We start from the raw sequence: 20,331 nt of genomic DNA on the forward strand, positions 1-20,331 counted from the left end.
GATGGAGGAGGCTGGCTGATGGGCAGGATGTCAGAGGACTGCGAAGTTTGAGAGCGTTCGAGACTTCGAGTTTAATCGTCAGCAGAATGTGTGTGTGTGTGTGTGCATGCATTTATGCAAGTCAAGTGTGTGTGCGCAAGTGAGTGAGAGAGCGTGTGTGTTGAGAGTCAAAGGTGATTGATGGTTTACAGAGGAACGCTGATGGGTGATTCATCTGCACCAGTCGTGGCAGTCTCCGTGGCAACGTAAGTGACCTGTAATCTGTCACCCAGCTCAAAGGGCGCTTGCTGGCACATCACAAGATGAGACTGTGCAAACTCCCCTCTGCTCTCTCTCTCTCTCTCTCTCTCTCTCTCTCTCTCTCTCTCTCTCTCTCTCTCTCTCTCTCTCTCTCACCGTTCTCTCTCCCTCTTTACCTCACCACTCTCTTTGTCTCTCTTTCCTCGATCTCTCTTTTTCACTGACTCTCCCTCTCTCTTTCTCTCCATGTCTATTTCTCTATATGTCTCTCTCTCACTCCATCTCAATCTGTCCTTCCATTGAACTGGGACAAGCACAAACAGAGCACATCTAGTTCTGTCTGCCTGTCTGTCTGTCTATATGCCTGTGTATCTGCCTGCCTGCTTTCCTGACAGTCTGCTTGTCTGCCTGCCTGCCTGCCTGCCTGCCTGCCTGCCTGCCTGCCTGCCTGCCTGCCTGCCTGCCTGCCTGCCTGCCTGCCTGCATGTTTGTGTTTGTGTTTGTCAGTGACAGAAACTCAAACTAGAATTATAGAGTGCATAATTACAGTGTGCCGTATTGTGTTGTGTCCTGTTTGTTACAGTTGTCATGGTCCTCAGTGTTGCATGGTAACCTGACTTACACAAGCTGTGAGAAGGCAGGTGGCTCGTCGTTAACGTTGGCCATGCGCAGCCGGATGGTGGCTGTCCCAGACTGAGGCTCCTCCCCACTGTCCACCGCCATCACCACAAACTCATACAGGTGGTTGGGCCGCTCGTAGTCAAGACGACCGGCGGGAAAGATGGTACCATGGGGCGACACGCTGAAGTCAGGGCTCAGGGTGTAGTAGGTCAGCTCTGCATTCAGGCCTGAGTCACAGTCACTGGCCAGCACTGGAGGAAGGGAGGAGAGGAGTGGTGAGGAGGAGAGGTGAGGAGGAGAAGAGAGGAAGAGAGGTGAGGAGGAGGAGAGAGAGAGGAGAGAGAGGAGAGAGAGGAGAGGTGAAGATGTTGAGGAGGAGAGGAGGAGAGGAGGAGAGGAGAAGAGAGGAAGAGGAGAGGTGAGGAGGAGAGGAGAGAGAAGAGTATACTGAGCTACTATATGCAAATTGTATTTAATTTAGACAGATGACAGAAGTGTTGACATTTTTTCATATGTATCTTTTTATGGCTTTTCTCGATGTTAGGGACACTGGGTGCTGACAGCATCTGTTAGAATCCTTAAAAGAATTATAACAATCCAAAAACACTATTAATTTATTACATGAAAGGAAAACAAAAGTCAGGTGATAAATGTCAGTGTTCATATAACCCAGCAGATCCCAGATAGCGAGCAGAGCTTTAACTAAACCATTCAACAGGGATGAGGAACAAGGGGCCCCGGGCCATGCTCTCACCCTGCAGGAGAGAGGTTGCTGTGGTTACTGTCTCTAGGACTCCATCCACACTGTAGATAGACTGGAGGAACTCTGGAACACAGTCATTCTCATCAGTTATCACCACCTGGATCTGCAGGAGGAGAGGAGGACAGGAGGGGGAGGAGGGGTGGAGATGAGGGGTTAGAGGAGAGGAGGGGGGGTGGAGATGAGGGTTTAGAGGAGAGGTGGGGGAGGGAGGAGAGGAGGAGATAGTAGAGGAGAAAAGGGAGAAGTAAGGAGAAGAGGAAAATGGAGGGGAGGAGGAGAATGGGAAGAGACAAAGAAGAGCAAATTAGAGAGTGTGTGGAATAGTGGGGAAGAAGGGGTGACGAGTGAAATACAAAATTGGAGAGACTTTGAAAACCTTAATCGCTTCCAGAAGAGCCCCAGGGAAGTCTATACTGGGGGTGTCAACTTAAGCTAAATTGTATTTTTAGTTTCTAAGTTGCCACCTCAACATATCCTTTATCTTCCAGTTCATACCTTCTTAGGCTGTTTGTGCATGCGTGTGTGTGTTTGTGTGTGTGTGTGTATGTGTGTGTGTGTGTGTGTGTGCGTGTGTGTGTGTGTGAGTGTGTGTGTGTTTAGCGGGGGACCTAACCCTGTCACCAGTGACTGTATTTGTGAGTGTGTGTGTGTGTGTGTGTGAGTGTGTGTGTGTTGGCGGGGGACCTAACCCTGTCACCAGTGACTGTAAAGTGTGAAGTGACAGCTGAGTAATGGTGTTGAAATAGCAGGATGGGTTCCCTGTCTCAGATACCCTTCCAAATACACACACACTCACGCACACACAAACTCTCCCCAACACACTCTCACTCAAACACACACACACAAACACTCCCCCACCACACAGTTTTTAGGAGTGTGTCTACACACCATTAACACACACAAAACCCACTTAAAACCCAGCACGTGTAATCAGGCAGAAGTTCTATCTGAATATGTTCTGTGAAACAAGGGCCTTAGATGATAACTGTCTGATAAGATTGTCAAGTACATTATTCACAAGATGTAAATAGAAGAAGATGCTGTAGAAGCCCAGAAGGGAGATAGCTGTGGCTCTATGACCCAAGACAGACAGAGAGACAGACATACAGAGGCACACAGACAGACAGACAGACAGACAGACGTCTGGAGAAATTAACTTCCAATGTATGTTGATCTCAAAAGGACCATGCGTAAACAGCAGTGCTTTGTGTGTGTGCGTTTGTGCATGACCTCTGACCTCAGTGACACTGCTAAGGCCCCCAGGCCCCCCCTCACTGGCGCGGACCATCAGCAGATATCTCCGCTGGTCGCTCTCGTAGTCCAGCGTCCTGGTCAGGCCCACCTCTCCCGTCTCTCCCTGCATGGAGAACAGACTGCTGGGGTTGATCAGCAGGCTGTAGCTGATTGGCTTCTTCTGGAAGGAAATGGCCAGCACTACCAGGAAGCTGCAGGAGGAGATGTGTGGTTGGTTAAGAACGTCTAATGAAAGCTACATATGTGTGTGTCTGTGTGTATGTCTGTCTGTCTGTGTGTGTGTAAGTCAGTGTGTGTGTGTGTGTGTAACTCACGCTTGTCCCTCAGGTGTGTTCTCAGGTATGGAGATGGCGTAGCTGGTGTTGGTGAACTGGGGGGCGCGTGGTCCCGCCACCACAGACAGCATGGCGGGGGTGCTGCGACTCCCCAGGCCGTCGAACGCCAGCACGCTGAGGAGGTACTCCCTGTCTCTCTGCAGGGGAAACCCTGTAGTCACCACCTGGCCTGTCCGCTGGTCAACTGAAAAACAGCCCTCACCTCCTGCAACACAGACAGGAGGCACAGTGACACGGTAGATGTGTACACATTGATAGAAAGACAGGCAGGCAGTCGACAAGCAGATAGACAGACAGACAGACAGACAGACAGACAGACAGACAGACAGACAGACAGACAGACAGACAGACAGACAGACAGACAGAGAGGCAGACAGACAGACAGACAGAGGTAGGCAGAGGCAGAGACAGAGACAGAGACAGAGGCAGAGGCAGAGGCAGAGGCAGAGGCAGAGGCAGAGGCAGACAGACAGAGGCAGACAGATGCAGACAGAGACAGAGGCAGAGGCAGAGGCAGAGGCAGAGGCAGAGGCAGAGGCAGAGGCAGAGGCAGAGGCAGAGGCAGAAGCAGACAGACAGACAGACAGACAGACAGACAGACAGGCAGACAGACAGACAGACAGACAGACAGACAGAGGCACACAGACAGACAGAGAGGCAGACAGACAGACAGAGGTAGGCAGAGGCAGAGACAGAGACAGAGACAGAGACAGAGGCAGACAGACAGAGGCAGACAGATGCCGACAGAGACAGAGGCAGAGGCAGAGGCAGACAGACAGACAGACAGACAGACAGACAGAAGCAGACAGAGACAAGCAGGCAGACAGACAGACAGAGAGGCAGACAGACAGAGAGGCAGACAGACAGACAGGCAGTTAGAAGCTGACTGAGGTGCCTAGATAGCTCAGTCCTCCACTCTTATCCGTATCTTGGTTACCAGCTGTGAAAGAGGACGCTATGAGAGCCTCTTAACACTCAGCACTGTGAATACTAATGTCAATATGCTGTTAATACTGTACATCCTAAAGTCAGCATACTGGTTCATATACTACAGAATGAGGTCACGTATAAGCTACTACTGCCAGGGCCTGCTGGCCAGTGAGAGACCATCCTCCTCCGATATGGAGGGTAAACCTATGGTTCTGTTGAGAGGATTAGCTAACCCTAACCTAAAGACAAATGATTTTCCAATCTGATTTGGAATACTACCCGGCAGAAGATGTGTGTTTAGCTTGTACCACTTGAGATGGTTATTACAACTTATCTTAACATCTGCTTACTGTAAGGACAGGGCGGGGGGGGGGGGGGGGGGGGGCGGGGGTTAGAGGGTCAAACAGCACTGCTTCTGTAGTGCCTGTCTTGTCTGGTGAGTGGGGGAGGGTTCATACAGGTCAAAGTCACAGACGGATTTTTAGACCCACCGGACCAGATTTACCCCCCCCCCCCCCCCTCTGATATGACAGACCCCCCTCTGAGCAGGAGGCATAGTGGCAGACCTCTGACCCACTTAGTCAATGTGTGTGTATGTGTGTGTGTACGTGTGTGTGTGTACGTGTGTGTGTATGTGTGTGTGTGTATGTGTAAGTCGCTTAAAAGCGTCGGCCAAATGAAAATGTAAATGTAATGTGTGTGTGGAAACACAGTAGGAGGCTCTGAGGCCCTCATGTTCGTACATTTGCAAACGTAGCGTTCTTAGCGCCATGGCCAACCCGCAGACAGCGCACGCTGTGATACTTCAGCTTACGTCGTATTTACCAACCCTGCAGTTCATCGGGTAATCAGCGCCTTTCTCCGCCCACTATACCATAGCGAGCATTTAAACACGTAATTTAATGGGCCTCCTTCTCTCTTTCTATCATGGATCAGCCACCAAAGTCAAAACAGCGAAAAACAGATTTAGTGATAACGAAGTTGATGTGCTCGTTCATGAGGGAAGAGTGAATTTAAATATTATACAATTACGGAATTCCACACGGACACAAAAACTGTAATATTGCATGGCTGCTTAATCTGTAACGCCTAATGATTTAGTGTTCAATCAACTGAAAAAGCGTGATCCTTGTGGCAAAAGTCCTTTCAGCTCGTCCCCTTTGCCCATGTCTTCGTCTGGCTCAATTACTGCTGCCATTTCACCAGGAGGCATATGCGAGGAAACCTGCATCCTGGTTTACACCTGCTCTTAAGAGGTGCCGAATTTTCACCACAAAATGGAGGCACGCTTTCACGGACGGTTTGGTTTCTGTACGTACCGCACTTTAATCATCCCCTTCCATCTCTTTATGGGAAACTCCCACTTTTCCCCTGACCCTCCCGTGAATGCATATGCATGACACGGAAAAGCGCAATTTGGCATTTTCAGTTCCCGCGACAGGCAGTCTACACTTTTACCTCAGTGCGGCATGTTTGTACAGGCCTTGCCATGCTTTTTACCCGCACGTTGCGATTCAAATACGCCTGAAATGGGTGCAAAAGCGTTAGTACATGAGGCCCTGAGTGTGGCTTACCATCGGACAGAAAGTACTCCACCTCCCCACTGCTCCCCTCGTCCGGGTCCAGGGCCTGGAGCTGGTAGACCAGAGTCCCTGATGGGGCCTGGGGCAACACTACGGCCAGGTAGGGGTACGGCTCCATGCTCCACTCCGGAATGTTGTCATTCACGTCGGCCACTCTCAGCTTCACCTTGGTCAGGTACCAGTCTGGGCCTGGGGGGAGGGGGGGGGGGGGGGGGCGGAGGCACAGAGGGAGGGGGTTAGAGAAAACGTGGGAGAGACAGGAGGAGGGAGAGAGGGGGGTGGAGGAGAACATGGCTGAGTTGTTCTCAGTAGTGACAGCTGCCATGTCAGCGAGGGAGGAGAGGGTTGATGAGCAGAGAGGGCACTGAAGCGCAGGTGTGGGGAGGGTGGCAAACACGCAAAAAGAGCTAACCGCCGCTCAGAAAAGTCAACTCAAAACACTTCTTTGGATACGGTGCACGGTATCCAGAGCACATTCAGTAAGCAAAATGAACCACCCAAAAATAGAAATCCCCCAAAAATATGACACAGAAACTAACTCTCCTGTATACATTTTTTATTTATGTGTGTGTATACACACTCACACACACTTTTTTTTGCTGTACTTTTCATACAGTGCATCTTTAGCCTTTAGTCTACTTATTCTATTCTTTCCACAATACCCAGCCTTGACTCCCTACAAATACATTGATCCAGACTACTGCAGTGTAGCTGGTGTTGCAAACTCCCTGCCTGTGAGTGCTTAATCAGGGACGAGGCGTTGTCTGATCTGCTTGGCCTCCCTTCCAGGCGCCCACGCCTCTGGGAGAGCGAACCCAATCTAGGAGCTGCTGATTTGGGCTGTCTCGGCAGTGCAAAGCCCTGGTGATCATCCGGGGCATGGAGATAATGCCTCAGGACCGTGTCACCTGCACACAGCCATGCTGGGCTGGGTAAGAAGATTCCCACAATCCAATTAGCTCTCGCATCAGGTCTTTCCCTCGGCAGAGAGAGAGAGAGAGAGAGAGAGAGAGAGAGAGAGAGAGAGAGAGAGAGAGAGAGAGAGAGAGATAGAGAGAGAGAGAGAGAGAGAGAGAGAGAGAGAGAGAGAGAGAGAGAGAGAGAGAGAGAGAGGGAGAGGGAGAGGGAGAGAGAGAATCCCAGACTGGACGAAACAGTGTGTCCTGACCCATGGGTAAAAGGTCACAATCTAGCACCGGAACAGTAGACCTATAAATACACTGTGGAAATGACACTCGTGAAACTGACCCTGCCTAACTTTCTGCCTCAACACCTCAGATGAGACAGAGGTGGGACCAATGTCACACATAGCATAGAAATTTACCCCATGTCTATTCAATCTGTACTGTACTGTACTGATTGTCTGGACTGTGGTTGTACTGTAGTTACTATAGTTACTCCTCTGTACTGTATTTCATGTCTGTGCTGTAGTTCCTTTAGTTACCGTGTACACAGTAGTTACATTCCTGTCTGTGCTGAAGTTACGGTAGGTACAGTATATTTCTATATCTGTATGGTCACCAGAAGCAGAGCTCTCACAACAACATACAGCCACATACATCTCATCAAGGCCATACTTTACTGGATTAATTTGTGTAAATCCCATTCTGTTATAGGACTACCATGTCTAGGAGCTGAGGGGGTCCAGGCAGCCTGCCGATCTTATCTCTGGAAACAGACAACAGGAAGTGAGACCACCAACATCTCTCTGAGCTATAGGCAAGTACAAAGGTGTATGAAAGCACATTATGGGGAAGGAGTTTAAGGAGTAAATGGATGATGTAAAGGGTAAGTTGAAAGGTTTAACCTATTGCTGGTGAGATATCAACAGCTGGTTGCGGTAATGTTAGCTAGGTACTGTCAGTTAGCAGTCAACTGCAAGGGCAGAGTGCACGTAGTTAGTTAGGTGAACAGACAGAATCATTAGTCTAGCAACGGCCTTAATGGTGTTTATTAAAATCTTGCGACGCCCACAGATGTCGGAATGATTTCATATTACCGTTGTTAAACCTTTAGATGTACTAAATATGTAAAGTTTATTTCGACAAACATGTCAAAAAGTGCTTCTCAACAACAGTGCCTACACAATATTTAACCCAGAGACAGTAGCTGTCTCTTAACCCTACACTCCGATTGTGCGGCTTCTCGTTTTTTTTCATTACAGGTTGCCTTCACTGAGATCTCTCCCGTTACCAGGTTGTTGTTAGAAATTGAGACAGAGATGTCTCATTACATTATCCATAGGAAACATATATGACGGACCAATGATTTATCTGTTAACATTAACGACTAGCAAGCACGCTGACAATCAGATATTTGAGTACATAATGTAGCTAAGTGTGGTCGGGTTTGGACAAGGGTAGCGCACGGCTAATTTACCGGCGCCAGCGTCTTTCTACCGGCTCTAGTAAAGGATAAGCTAACTCTATTTTTTTTACAATATTTAGCTCGAAAGGTAGGAAGTTAAAGCTTAACGTGAAATCAGTAAATCAGCTGAAAACGTGATACAATCATTTTTATCAATATTTGAAGTGGCATTTTCTCAGAATGTTAGCTAATAACCGGTCGGGATTGGACACAGTGACGTTAGCTATTTTAGCTAGCTAATGTTACTGCTCATATCTGCGTTAACTATCTAGTGATAGCTAGCTACTTTTACTGTGTGAGTTACATAAACATTACCTTCATAATTGTCACGTTTTCTAACACAATCTTAAGTTTTGTTGCTGGCACTGTACGATAACTAGCCTAGTCTGCGTTATTAGTTTAGGCTACTCATCTCAGTTACGCACCAAGATTAGTACTAGTGTTCCTGAGAAGCACACTTAGAAAAATGTCAACATTTTCAAAACAAAATGTGCATGATAATCATAAAACTGTGATTATTCCTCAGACTATAATCGTACCATAAAATCTAGAATCATTGCATCCATAGTTTCATGCAGGTTTGATCATCTTGTAGGCAGGCAAAACATCCTCCGTGCACCAATATCTGCAAGTCCCTGAATGAACGTTCCACAAAGCTGAAACACAGATTCACTAGATATAGGTAACAAGCCCTTTCCTGGTGCTCACTGCTGAAACAGATTCTCAGGAAATTGATGAAATCTCACACAAGGTCATGCATAGCACACACCACATCCTCAAAGGACCATCATTGTTCGGGGCAGTTACAGTGTGGGTACTTTGCACATATTGCCCCACATCACAGAGATATAGAACAGTTTGCCTCCATACTCACAACATTAGAAAGTCATACATCCTGCTGGGCATGCTTGCAAGTATAGTCACCACAAGCTGTGTGTGTGTGCACAGATTATGATTGAGATACTGCAGGAGTCAATCATGTTAGTTTTTTTTTCATTTTTTTCTCAGTTTGGTTGTCCAGAGCACAAACATGCTGAGAGCTCATTTTTAACTCTCTGTATCTTTTGCTGACTTAGGTTGGATGGGAACCATGTTTTTCCCCTAACACAATGCCGTGCTCTTTGGCCAGCTCTGTTCCAGCACACAGTTCTCCAGCACAGCACAATAACCATAAAGTGTGTGACAGCTCCCTAAAAGGATTGTTAGGGGGGATAATAAGAGAGGGAAGGAGAGGACGGAGGATAGAATTAATCTATCGTTCTGCTCCACCACTTTGAATTTCTCCTCAGAACGTCCATTCTGAGGAGAAGAACGTCGCATGGATCAGATGTTCGCGTGGATAAACGCGAGCGCAGCGCAAGCAGGGAAACTCATCAGTGTTCAGATGGTATCTCTGTTGTCGACGCCGTTCAACCCGCTCCTACGCTCCTGGAGATCAGCCGTGTTGAAGATGAGCTTGGATCATGCTATTTTCCCTCCCTGGAAGGTTTACAACCCAGCATCTAGAAGAAAGATCCAGTTCTACTAGAGCCAAGATGTTGTGTTGAGCAGCGGGGAGGTGTGGGGGGGTGGTGTGTGTGTGTGTGTGTGTGTGTGTGTGTGTGTGTGTGTGTGTGGGAGAAGGGGAGGTGTGTGTTAGAGGTGTGTGTGGGGGGGGTGGTGGTGGTAAGTGAGGTGTGTGTTGGAGGTGCAGAGGGGGGGGGGGGATAGGGGAAGTGTGTGTTGGGAGAGGTGATGGGGGGTGGTGGGATAGGAGCAGAGGTGTGTGTTGAGAAGGGTGATGGGGGGGGGGGGTAGGGGTGTCTCAGAGGTGGGGAGGGATGGTGGGGTGGGGTTGGGAGCAGAGGTGTGTGTTGAGAAGGGTGATGGGGGTGGATTCTCTGGCTGTGTTGCTGTCTCTGTGGTAATGGTGGCGGTGATTCCACAAGTCCCTGTGTAATGAGCTGGTTACTGAGCTGCTAATAACAGCCCGGGCACATCATTACAGCCCATCAGAGCTGGGATCCTAATGAACACCATGTAGGTATGTGCGTTTGTGAGTGTGTGTGTGCATGAGTGTGTGTGTGTGTGCATGAGAGTGAGCATGGCATGACTGTGTGTGTGTTTGCATGCAGTTGTGTATGCATGTGTGCGTGTGTGCAGGAGAGTGAACATGACCGGCTGTGTGTGTGCGTGTGCATGTGCGTGTGTGTGTGTCCTGTATCACTGCAGGCGACTTCTATGGCTGTTGCTTCCTGGTAATCCTTTCCTTGGGTTGTTGCTAAATAAAGCTGATAAGTGGCTTGCTTCTAGAAAAAAAGGTTTTCTCAAGTGCTGCTGTGCTCATAGACTGCCCACGGCCTAAGGACACTACATTTGGGGTGTGTGTTTCTGTGCGTGTTTGTGTTTCTGTGCGTGTTTGTGTGTGTCGCATACAGGACACAGAGAGGAGAAAGCACAAAGACCACGAGCAGTAAACACATTAAAGACCACAGAAAAGAATACATACAAAGGATCTAATTCATTACGAAGATTCTTCTGTGGATCTCGTGTTGTATTCTTTTCTTTCACACAGGAGGGAGGATTTTCAAAACAATTATCTCAGTGAGGACAAAAATGTATATAAATTGCAGCTGTGAACATAAATGCCAACAACCCACACAATCCTGTGGGAGTGTGCTGTTGGGCAGAGGGGGGATGAATGAACCCTTCACAGGAGGGTGGACCAAGGCACATGAACCAAATGTTAGCAGTCAAAGAATCCCCATCTGAAGCCCCCTGTGCTCTGTGATCCTGGGCAAGGTGCAGCCGTCAGCACAGGATCGACATGCTGACGCTTCCAGGGCTCAAATCTATTAAGAGAGGGATCTCTCTCCCCTCACTGTCTCTGAAGCCACTGAAGAGAGGGATCTCTCTCCCCTCACTGTCTCTGAAGCCACTGAAGAGAAGGATCTCTCTCCCCTCACTGTCTCTGAAGCCACTGAAGAGAGGGATCTCTCTCCCCTCACTGTCTATGAAGCCACTGAAGAGAGGGATCTCTCTCCCCTCACTGTCTCTGAAGCCACTGAAGAGAGGAATCTCTCTCCCCTCACTGTCTCTGAAGCCACTGAAGAGAGGGATCTCTCTCCCCTCACTGTTTCTGAAGCCACTGAAGAGAGGGACCTCTCTCCACTCACTGTCTCTGAAGCCACTGAAGAGAGGGATCTCTCTCCCCTCACTGTCTCTGAAGCCACTGAAGTCTAGGGCTCTGGCCTGCATAGTGATCAGACAGTCTGATACACACACACACACCCCTCTCCTCACCACCACCACACACTCACATACACACACAGTCACTCATTCAAACACACACACACACGTCAGATGCTCACAAATGCACATTAATACATAATCCTACCTACATACACACACATACACACACCTATATACATACACACGTAGAGTAACTCACAAACACAAGTACTTTACACACACACACACCAGTATTACACTGCCATGCGTTTGTTGATACCATATGTTCATTTCACACATTTAAGCACATCTTCCCACACACAAGCATTCAAATATGCTACAAATACACACACTGACACAACCACTGAAATATTCAGATAAGTACACACAGAGATCAGACATTGCTGAGGAAACTGAGGAAATTCTGAGGACAGTAAGTGGCCTGGTAAAGAAGTGAAGCTAAATGGCTTTTACACATTGATGTCAAATATGTCACCACTATATCCCCCATAAGATGATCTGATCCATAAAGAATAAAATGTTATTTAGCTTCATCCTCTCTCTCCCTATGACTCTGTCAGTACTGAGAAGAGGAGAGCAGAGAAGAACAGGCAAGGCGAAGGGAGGAGAGGGTGATAAAAAGAGATTTTGTAGCTCCCTAATATCTCCAGCTAGTATGGTACTACCCTAAGGTGCACTGGGATTGGGGGAAGGTCCAGGATCGTCATAGCAATACTATCAAACTCTGAAAGAAATACTGGAAACATTTTCAAACAGAATGGAGTGTTCTGCTTTCAGTGGAGAGAAGCGCTGAGTTGAATCTGGAGAGCCTTGTTAAATTTGCTCTTTTTCTGCTTCCATCGACTCAGTCGTTTTCTCTATCTCACCTACTCCTGTCTTCCTTTGTATCTATTACCCTCTCTGCACCCCCCCCCCACACACACACACACACACATTCTCTTTGTCTCCATCCCCTTCTCAGTCTTTCCAAAAGCCAAGGCTTGGTTCATTACAATGCAGGTTTCATCTGGTCGTTAGTCTCTATCTGGGTTGATATTCGTGTTTCACCTAGCTTTCTCATTCTCTGTAACAGTGAAAGGGTGATGGTAGTATTTCTCATATAATGGAAGGAGTGTAGTCATCTGTGTGTGTGTGTGTGTGTACAGTACAGTGTGTGTGTGCTGTGCCGTGTGTGAGCGTGAGGCCTCTCTCCAGGCTGGAACAGCTCCTAATGGAGAATAATGGCCATGTTTTCACAGCAGATGTGCAGCCAGAACAACTCTCTTTCTCCCTCGGACTTCTAATCTCCTTCAGAGAGACACTGGACCCTAACCAAGACAACTGATGCTGCCGCACTCTAATTCAATCACACATCCGGCCTGTTTAAATGGTGTGCTCAGTGAGCCTCCCTCTCTGCCGCAGGACAGAGAGCCTCTGTGTCAGCTCCCAGCAGGACCTTACAGACCAATGAGATTACAGAGACGACACCTGACAGTGAGGACGGGCCGAGAAAGGACCATCTATGCACTAGAGTGTGAAATTATTTTAGCTACCGCTCATTACAGAGGCTTTTAAATTGCATTGCGGTTAACTCTCTTCGTTTATGGGTCTGGACCATCTACCAAGGCTCTAATTCAATTTCCCATTCATGCCTTGTGGTAATGAAGCCTCCTGGGTAGTCTGGCAAGGCCTGTCAACAGGACACCGCTGAGTGAGGTACTCACACACACACACACACACACTCACACACACGCTGCTGAACAAAGCTCGAGCCAACCTTCATCCAGACAGAAGACACACACCAGAGACCCGCACATATTACAGTAAGAGGTTGTGTCAGTGACAGTAAGGGTTCCACGTGTTCCAGTAGATCATGCATACTAATGCTGTGCCTTCAGGTCCATAGCCGGTTTCAGCCTTTGGAACCTTCCGGAACACACTCCTTGTAGTCTGGTACCCTCTCTGCGGTTTCCTGTGCTCGCCCTCCATCCCTCTTGCCATTTCCCGGCGAGGCAGTGATGGATGTGGGATGTCGGGGGAGTTAGGGAGGGGGTAGGACCCCCCCCCCTTTCAGAGAGGACAGGGCCAGCAGAAGCCACTGAGAGGTGTAATGGGAAAACCAGGCTCAGACTGCAACTGAGAAAGTGTTCATCTATCAACAAGAACCAGGACCTGGTCCCAGAGGTGGACTGTGCTTTGAAAGGTTGGATCCTAGCAGGGACCAATCACAGTTCAGTCCACTGTTTCTGTTGGAAGACAAACTTTGTGTCAACCATGGAGATGAGTGAGGCACTGGCTGTGATGAGGAGAGCATGAGAGACAGGCCAACTGAGGAGGGAGTCAGAGGGGGCTTCATCAACCTCAAGCCTTCTGAAACTCTACATGTGCCCCCAGCACACAAAGACACACACTGAACACAAACGTGTGGCATGCCTGTCTGCCACACGCACACACACATGCTCACACATGCTCAGACACACATTACAGGCACTAAGTCAGCATGTGACCATTTAGACATGTTGTTAATGGGGAAAACCAAAGGATCAGCTTCTCATTTGCGGTGTAATCCAGAGACAGCATGTTCTGTGGCACATCATCTCCCTTCACACACACACAGGCACTCACACACACACACAGGCACTCACACACAGGCACTCACACACACACAGCATTAGCAGCAGGCCAGATTAGAGCAGATCAATGCCTTGCACCAACACACAGACCACACACACACACAAACCCTCAGACACACACACACACACACCCTGGCTGTGACGCACCACCAATCCGGACTCGTCCATACACATGGAGCTAAGTGACATATTATACCAGAAACCATCCACCATTATCTCAATTTTACATGGTTATTATTATTAATAAAGGAATTTGTTCAAATGTCCAAAATCTGTGATTATCCTGTATTCATCTCTCACAATATTGATGGATTAACAGCAGGGCTACTGTCTGGCTTTTATATTTACCTCCACATGACAGCCCAGTTTGACCTTAATATAAAATACCCGATTATTGGTATTACAGTAATAATATTATCATAATTATTCATGGTCACAGGTCCAGACACATCCTGAATGAATCATGGACTCGGGCAAAGGGAAATCTATCCATGACGTAAATTCAACCCATTCAATGTGTTCAAATGCAGTCGCTCGGCTCCTGAATGGGAAGGCCAGGTGTAGCGCTTGATTACTTGAATAATGATCAAATCCATAGTTTGGAGTTCCCATAACCACACAGTCTTTCTACAGTGAGTGGAGTACCACTTACAGCAGCCCAGAACCGTGGACACTGAGCTGAACCCTATAAGCTGTCAGCCCAGGGTAAACACCCTTCAGTACCGTAATGGAGCACGGACAGTGTGCATGTGTGTGTGTGTGTGTGTGTGTGTGTGTGTGTGTGTGTGTGTGTGTGTGTGTGTGTGTGTGAACGTGTGTCTGTGCATGTGTGTGTGTGTCCACTGAAAGCTGGAAGTACTAATAACACAGCATCTATCTATCCCTTCCTTCTCAGCACATTCTAAGACTGGGGAGACCATATGGTCTTATTACAGCACAGAATTAAGCCCCAACACTCATGATAGAAACAGAGAGGGAGATACAGAGAGAGAGAGAGACAGAGAGAGAGAGACACAGAGAAAGAGAGAGAGAGAGACACAGAGAAAGAGAGAGAGAGAAAGAGAAAGAGAGAGAAAGAGATACAGAGAGAGAGAGAGAGATACAGAGAGAGAGATACAGAGAGAGAGATACAGAGAGAGAGATACAGAGAGAGAGATACAGAGAGAGAGATACAGAAAGAGAGATACAGAGAGAGAGAGATACAGAGAGAGAGAGAGAGAGAGAGAGAGATATTTAGAAAGAGAGAGAAAGGGTGGGAAAGAGAGTGGAAAGAATGGAGGGTGAGAGACAGAGAGAGAGAGAGACAGAGAGAGCGGAGGTTGAAAGACAGAGGGAGACAGACAGAGAGAGAGAGACAGAGAAAGCGGACGGTGAGAGACAAAGAGAGAGAGAGAGACAGAGAGAGACAGAGAGAGCGGAGGGTGGGTGATGCCACACTGTTAGCTGCAATCAAACCATGATCCGCACGATATACAAACATGTCTCACACGTACACCTGGGCACACACACACACAAACACACACACAGACACACACAGACACCGCAGCGGGGAGATCAAACAACTGTGGAAGTGGAACCTGAGGCGAGGAGAGCTTTACAACAAGCATGTAATGATCAGCACCAGTTGAGATGACAACACAACGGCCAGAATACAAAGCAGAGACAGATCAGTCGACCGCACGCTAGACAACCTTCATGGTGTTCCATGGTCTCATCTCTCCCTCTCTCACACGCACACACACACACACACACGCACACACACTCTAGATACGGTGCATCTGTTTTGAGAAGTCCCTCATGTACTTAGACTGAAGGACCGCCCGCATTATTTCTACGGGCCATCAACGAGAACAAGGCGAAGAAGGCGATGTAAACGTGGATGATGACGACGAAAAGGAGGATGAGGATGGCTGCCACGATGCCGATAGCGTGTTAGCGACGAGGATGGCCAACGTGATCAGTGTCCGTCATCTGTGAGAACTGATGAAGACAGGAGCGGGGAAACATCTGTGATGGCTGTGATGAGAAGAGCCCATCTCTCATGTCCTTCTGCTTGATACGCCGCAGCTTTCATGAAGGCTTTGTTGTGGACCGTCCGCAGACAGACGGGGCGTCAGCTGAGAGCCTCCTGCTTCTGTCGCTCCATCTGATTTGCATGACAGTCACTTCATCATTGGACTAAAGTGGCTCAGAAACTGCCCAGATTGGGTGTGTTGCGCAATTACAGCAATTTCGCCTCTTTTTTATATATTTTTTAGCTCCAGCTGAAGTTCGCAGCATGTCAAAACATCTCACTAAAGCAACTTTGCCAGCCCTGTAATGTTGCCCTGCTGTACGCGCCCATTGTTTAAACATCTTCCGATTTCCACAATGGTCTGAGCTTGTTGTATTTATCAGTTCTTCGGTAGGACTAGAGGCCGAAGCAGCAGACCATTGTTGTGTTCAGTTAATTGGACCTCAGAGTGTAAAATGGTGGTGAAATTTCAGACCAAATAGATAAAAATAAACAGACGTGTTCTCATTCCCTGGGTGGAGGAGGAGTGCCAAGTCTAATCATTCCGCTTGGCCTGGCCTGTTCTTCTGTGACCGAGGGCCTGTGATTCATTAAAGTGGTCCAGACCAGTCCTATCAGGGGCCTCCACTCAATCACAGCTCCCCAATCACAACCTCCCAGCTCCCGTTTGTAAACTCTCAAACAGTCATCCATCGGAGCCCAGTCTCGGACACATAAATTGTGTTTAAAGTGATGTTTTGTGACTGAAGCAAACGGTGCTTGCTTAGTCAATAGAACAAAATCAATTATGCTCTCAGGGGAGCTGGTGCCGGGAGGATGGGCAGTGGAAGGTAAGGCTGAGAGTGGGACTGATGGAACTCAGTCTGCCTACAGAGAAAGATCAGCAGAGAGAACAGTCCCAGACACAGTCTCACTGCAGAGAAAACAGTCCCAGACACAGTCTCACTGCAGGCCCAGCAGTATTGTTGGGCGGCTGTCAATCATCATGACCAAGGCCAATTGAAGCTGCAGGTGCACTCGCATTACAGCAGGATGGTCACAAACATGTTCACGGTTGGTTGTAATGCAAAGTGGGTGGGACCTGGGATCAGAGAACATTTATATCTCTGGTAGGTGACCAGTGTCTTGAAGTCATCCATCACCCATCGTGTGGAGTGTGTCTGTGTTTGTCTGGCTGTCCCCAGCTTCCTGGGAAGGTCTTGCTCTGACAACGTTTGTGGTAATGGACATTAATAATGCAGCTCGGAGCTCTCTTAAATTTCTGCAGCTCACACATCCTGACACGCACGCCTCCTCTCCTTGCCCCCCCTCCTAATCTTCTTCCAGTCCTCTACCCTCTCGCACACACACACACCCTCCTCATCCTCCTGCTCTTCCTCCTGCCACACACTCATTCTGGACCCCAGTGCACCCTCCAATGTTCTCACTCCAGCTTGGATCCCTATTGTAACAAACGCAGCCTTCTTCTAAATTACTTCTTGCCCTCTCCTGCCCTGTGCCCACCCTAGAATTGAAATGTTTCTCTCCCTCTTCTTGTTCATCCTCTCTTTACCCCCCCCACTCTCTCTCTCCTTCTCCTCCTCCTCTACTAGCCTCACACACCTCCTCTGCCCTGCGTGCTCACTGATGTGATTGGTTTGAGCAGCATTGTGCTACACAGAACTGGGGAGCTGCCCTGCAGAGGAAGTGCTCCTCCAACAGGTCCAGTTAAAACAGGCCGATCATGACGCAGAACCACACACACGCATGCACACAGGCAGCTACCGCATAGACCGAGAGACCCACCATCAATCTCACCAGCTAGGGCCCTGAGAGGAGGGTAAACATTATTATACTCTCTCTCTCTTTGTCTCTGTGCTCTGTGTTCCTCTCTATTTATCTCTCTCACACAAAAGTTCAACAGCAACAATAGCAGCAATATACACCACAAGTGGTTCTTGACAAAGTGAATAAATGCAGACAGGATTTGGGTGAAATTGTTTCTGATATTACATAAACATCCCCACAGTCACAAATTACCCATCCAATGAGATTAGACCCCCCTCCCAATTCATTTCACATCACAGGGAGAATATGCAAATATATTAGTCGGGGGAGAAACCAGTGGAAAAAGAAAATTGGATTTAAGACAGCGTGAGGCAAGGATCTGAGTGGAAAGGCCCAGTCCTGGCAGAACAGGCAGGGCTGAGGTGATTACCACAGGCTGAGACAGGCCTGGAAACCTGCCTGCCTTGCTTCCAGCCCACAGACATGGAGGTCTGATCAGCCACAGCCCTCCCCAGCCTCACAGCATGGCTGTGCTGCCGCCTCAATGCTCCCGGCCTCTTCAATACAATTAACGGATTTTGGCACAGATGCACAGGGAAAAAAAGTGTTGCAGGAAAGACACATTAAAGTGTTTGGGTGATAAAGTCAAGTCAATGATCTCTGTGGAAGGTCTGTACAGGTCTCCCTCCTTCTGACTGTCTCTCCCCCTCTATCTCTCTCTCTCTCTCTCTCTCTCTCCCTCTCCCTCTCCTCTCTCTCTCTCTCTCTCTCTCTCTCTCTCTCTCCCTCTCTCCCTCTCTCCCTCTCTCCCTCTCTCTCTCCCTCTCTCCCTCTCTCCCTCTCTCCCTCTCCCTCTCTCCCCTCTCTCTCTCTCTCTCTCTCTCTCTCCCTCTCTCCCTCTCTCTCTCTCTCTCTCTCTCTCTCTCTCTCTCCCTCTCCCTCTCCCTCTCCCTCTCCCTCTCCCTCTCCCTCTCCCTCCCTCTCCCTCTCTCTCTCTCCATGATAGCACAGGTGCCAATGCCACAACACCATTACACACACCCTTTCTGTTGTCACTGAGAAGGGCAGAAGAGAAGACAACTGGAGAGGAGGAGAAGGACCATGGAGCAGGTCTCTCTAGAAGCAGGCAGGAGAGCCCAACAGGACTGGGAGAGGTTGGTATGTAACAGGGCTTCTATCTGGGGAGCAGTAGCTCATGTCATCTCTTTGATCGAGATGAGTCGGGCTGGCAGCCGGATGATGGAAGCGGGGTAGAAACTTGAAAAGACCCTTTATCTGGAAAATAGGCTCTCAAATATAATACGTGTTTCACTATATCATATCTTTTTTGGTTTATAAGATGAATAGACCTGATTTGTCAAAAGGCATGACAAGAAAGAAGGTTTTATCGAGAAACCTACAGTACAGGCACACGAACACGCCACACCAGAAGACTAGTCAAACAAAGCCATAGCACGTGTCTCGACTCTACATTTAGTAATTTAGCCAACGCTCTTATCCAGAGCAACTTACAGTTAATCACGGGACATTCCCCCGAGGCAAGTAGGGTGAAATGCCTTGCCCAAGGACACAACGTCATTTGGCACGGGGGAAATCGATCCGGCAACCTTCGGATTACTAGTCCGACTCCCTCACCGCTCAGCCACCTGACTCCCTAACAGGGTACATGACAGGGTCCTTCCACTGGCCCCAAACACCAGAGCCCCCCAGGCTGCTCCTGTGGGGGCCTCCAATCTGCAGGGTTGCACACATCTACAACAGGTCCAGAAGGATTTGATGGTCTCTCTCTCCCTCCAAGAATCAGTGAGACTGGCCATGGCATGGGTGCAGCAAAGTGAATGAGAGAGGGATTACAGGGCTAATGACAGCAGATGAGGGATGTGGGGGGGGGGGGGGGTGAGGGAGGCCGGTGGATTGCCACTCTGAAGGGATTAATGCTGAAAACAGCTTCACAGACTCACAGTGTATCTACTGTACACTAGGACAGTCCACCATTTTAAAATCAATTTACAATTACACTTTTTTCCCCTCTGTGAATAGTCCGTCTTTGGAGTCCATATTTGAACATTTGTTCAAATTGCTTTTTATAAAGTTGATTACATTGCCATGCCAATTGATTGATAATGTGAAAGGGGTCAGCTCACAGTAAGGTAATGTGACAATCATAGTCACAGTTGTTGCATGGGCGGGTGCACTGCTCTACCAGTTATGTGGATGTATTGTAGTGTAAGTATTCTGGCCTCAACTGAGATTTGGGAGAGTTTTATCTCTGATATCCAGATGGCTGTCCAGTTTTAGGATAATCTTCCACTGAATGAGGGCTTGCTGCAATGCAAGCATGAACACAACGTAGGGGTTCTAAGCGCTGAGTTTGGGATTGTTGCACTGTTTGTACACACCTCGGGTATCCTGTATCTTAACTGTGATCTCCACGAAAGGCTCCGTCTCCCTGTCCAGGCGCCTGCCTATAACGATTTCCCCGCTCTCGCGCCCCACGGTAACGGGGATGCTCTGGGATTCGGGGTATATCAGCTCGAAGGTAGCAGTCTGGAACCGCACGGGACTCAGGTTCATGACGACAGAGCCGATGCTCGCGTCCTCCGACACGTTGAGA

The 20,331-nt window shown here is 48.5% G+C and overlaps 1 protein-coding gene across 1 annotated transcript in view; it reads right to left on the reverse strand.

Annotated features, from left to right (window-relative positions):
• The window catches only part of LOC124464746 (neural-cadherin-like), a 58,184-nt gene extending 37,860 nt beyond the window's left edge, over positions 1 to 20,324 (reverse strand). Inside the window, exons 1-6 of the mRNA XM_047016568.1 lie at positions 20,117 to 20,324; positions 5,718 to 5,915; positions 3,193 to 3,418; positions 2,862 to 3,069; positions 1,616 to 1,727; positions 863 to 1,112 (exon numbers count right to left, since the gene is read on the reverse strand). Coding sequence (XP_046872524.1) covers positions 863 to 1,112; positions 1,616 to 1,727; positions 2,862 to 3,069; positions 3,193 to 3,418; positions 5,718 to 5,915; positions 20,117 to 20,291 — 1,169 coding nt within the window. The 5' untranslated portion in view covers positions 20,292 to 20,324. The remainder of the gene's footprint in view (positions 1 to 862; positions 1,113 to 1,615; positions 1,728 to 2,861; positions 3,070 to 3,192; positions 3,419 to 5,717; positions 5,916 to 20,116) is intronic.
• Between the last annotated feature and the right edge of the window lie 7 nt (positions 20,325 to 20,331).

This window comes from Hypomesus transpacificus, unplaced genomic scaffold (genome assembly GCF_021917145.1).
Source record: "Hypomesus transpacificus isolate Combined female unplaced genomic scaffold, fHypTra1 scaffold_414, whole genome shotgun sequence".
NCBI lineage: Eukaryota > Metazoa > Chordata > Actinopteri > Osmeriformes > Osmeridae > Hypomesus > Hypomesus transpacificus.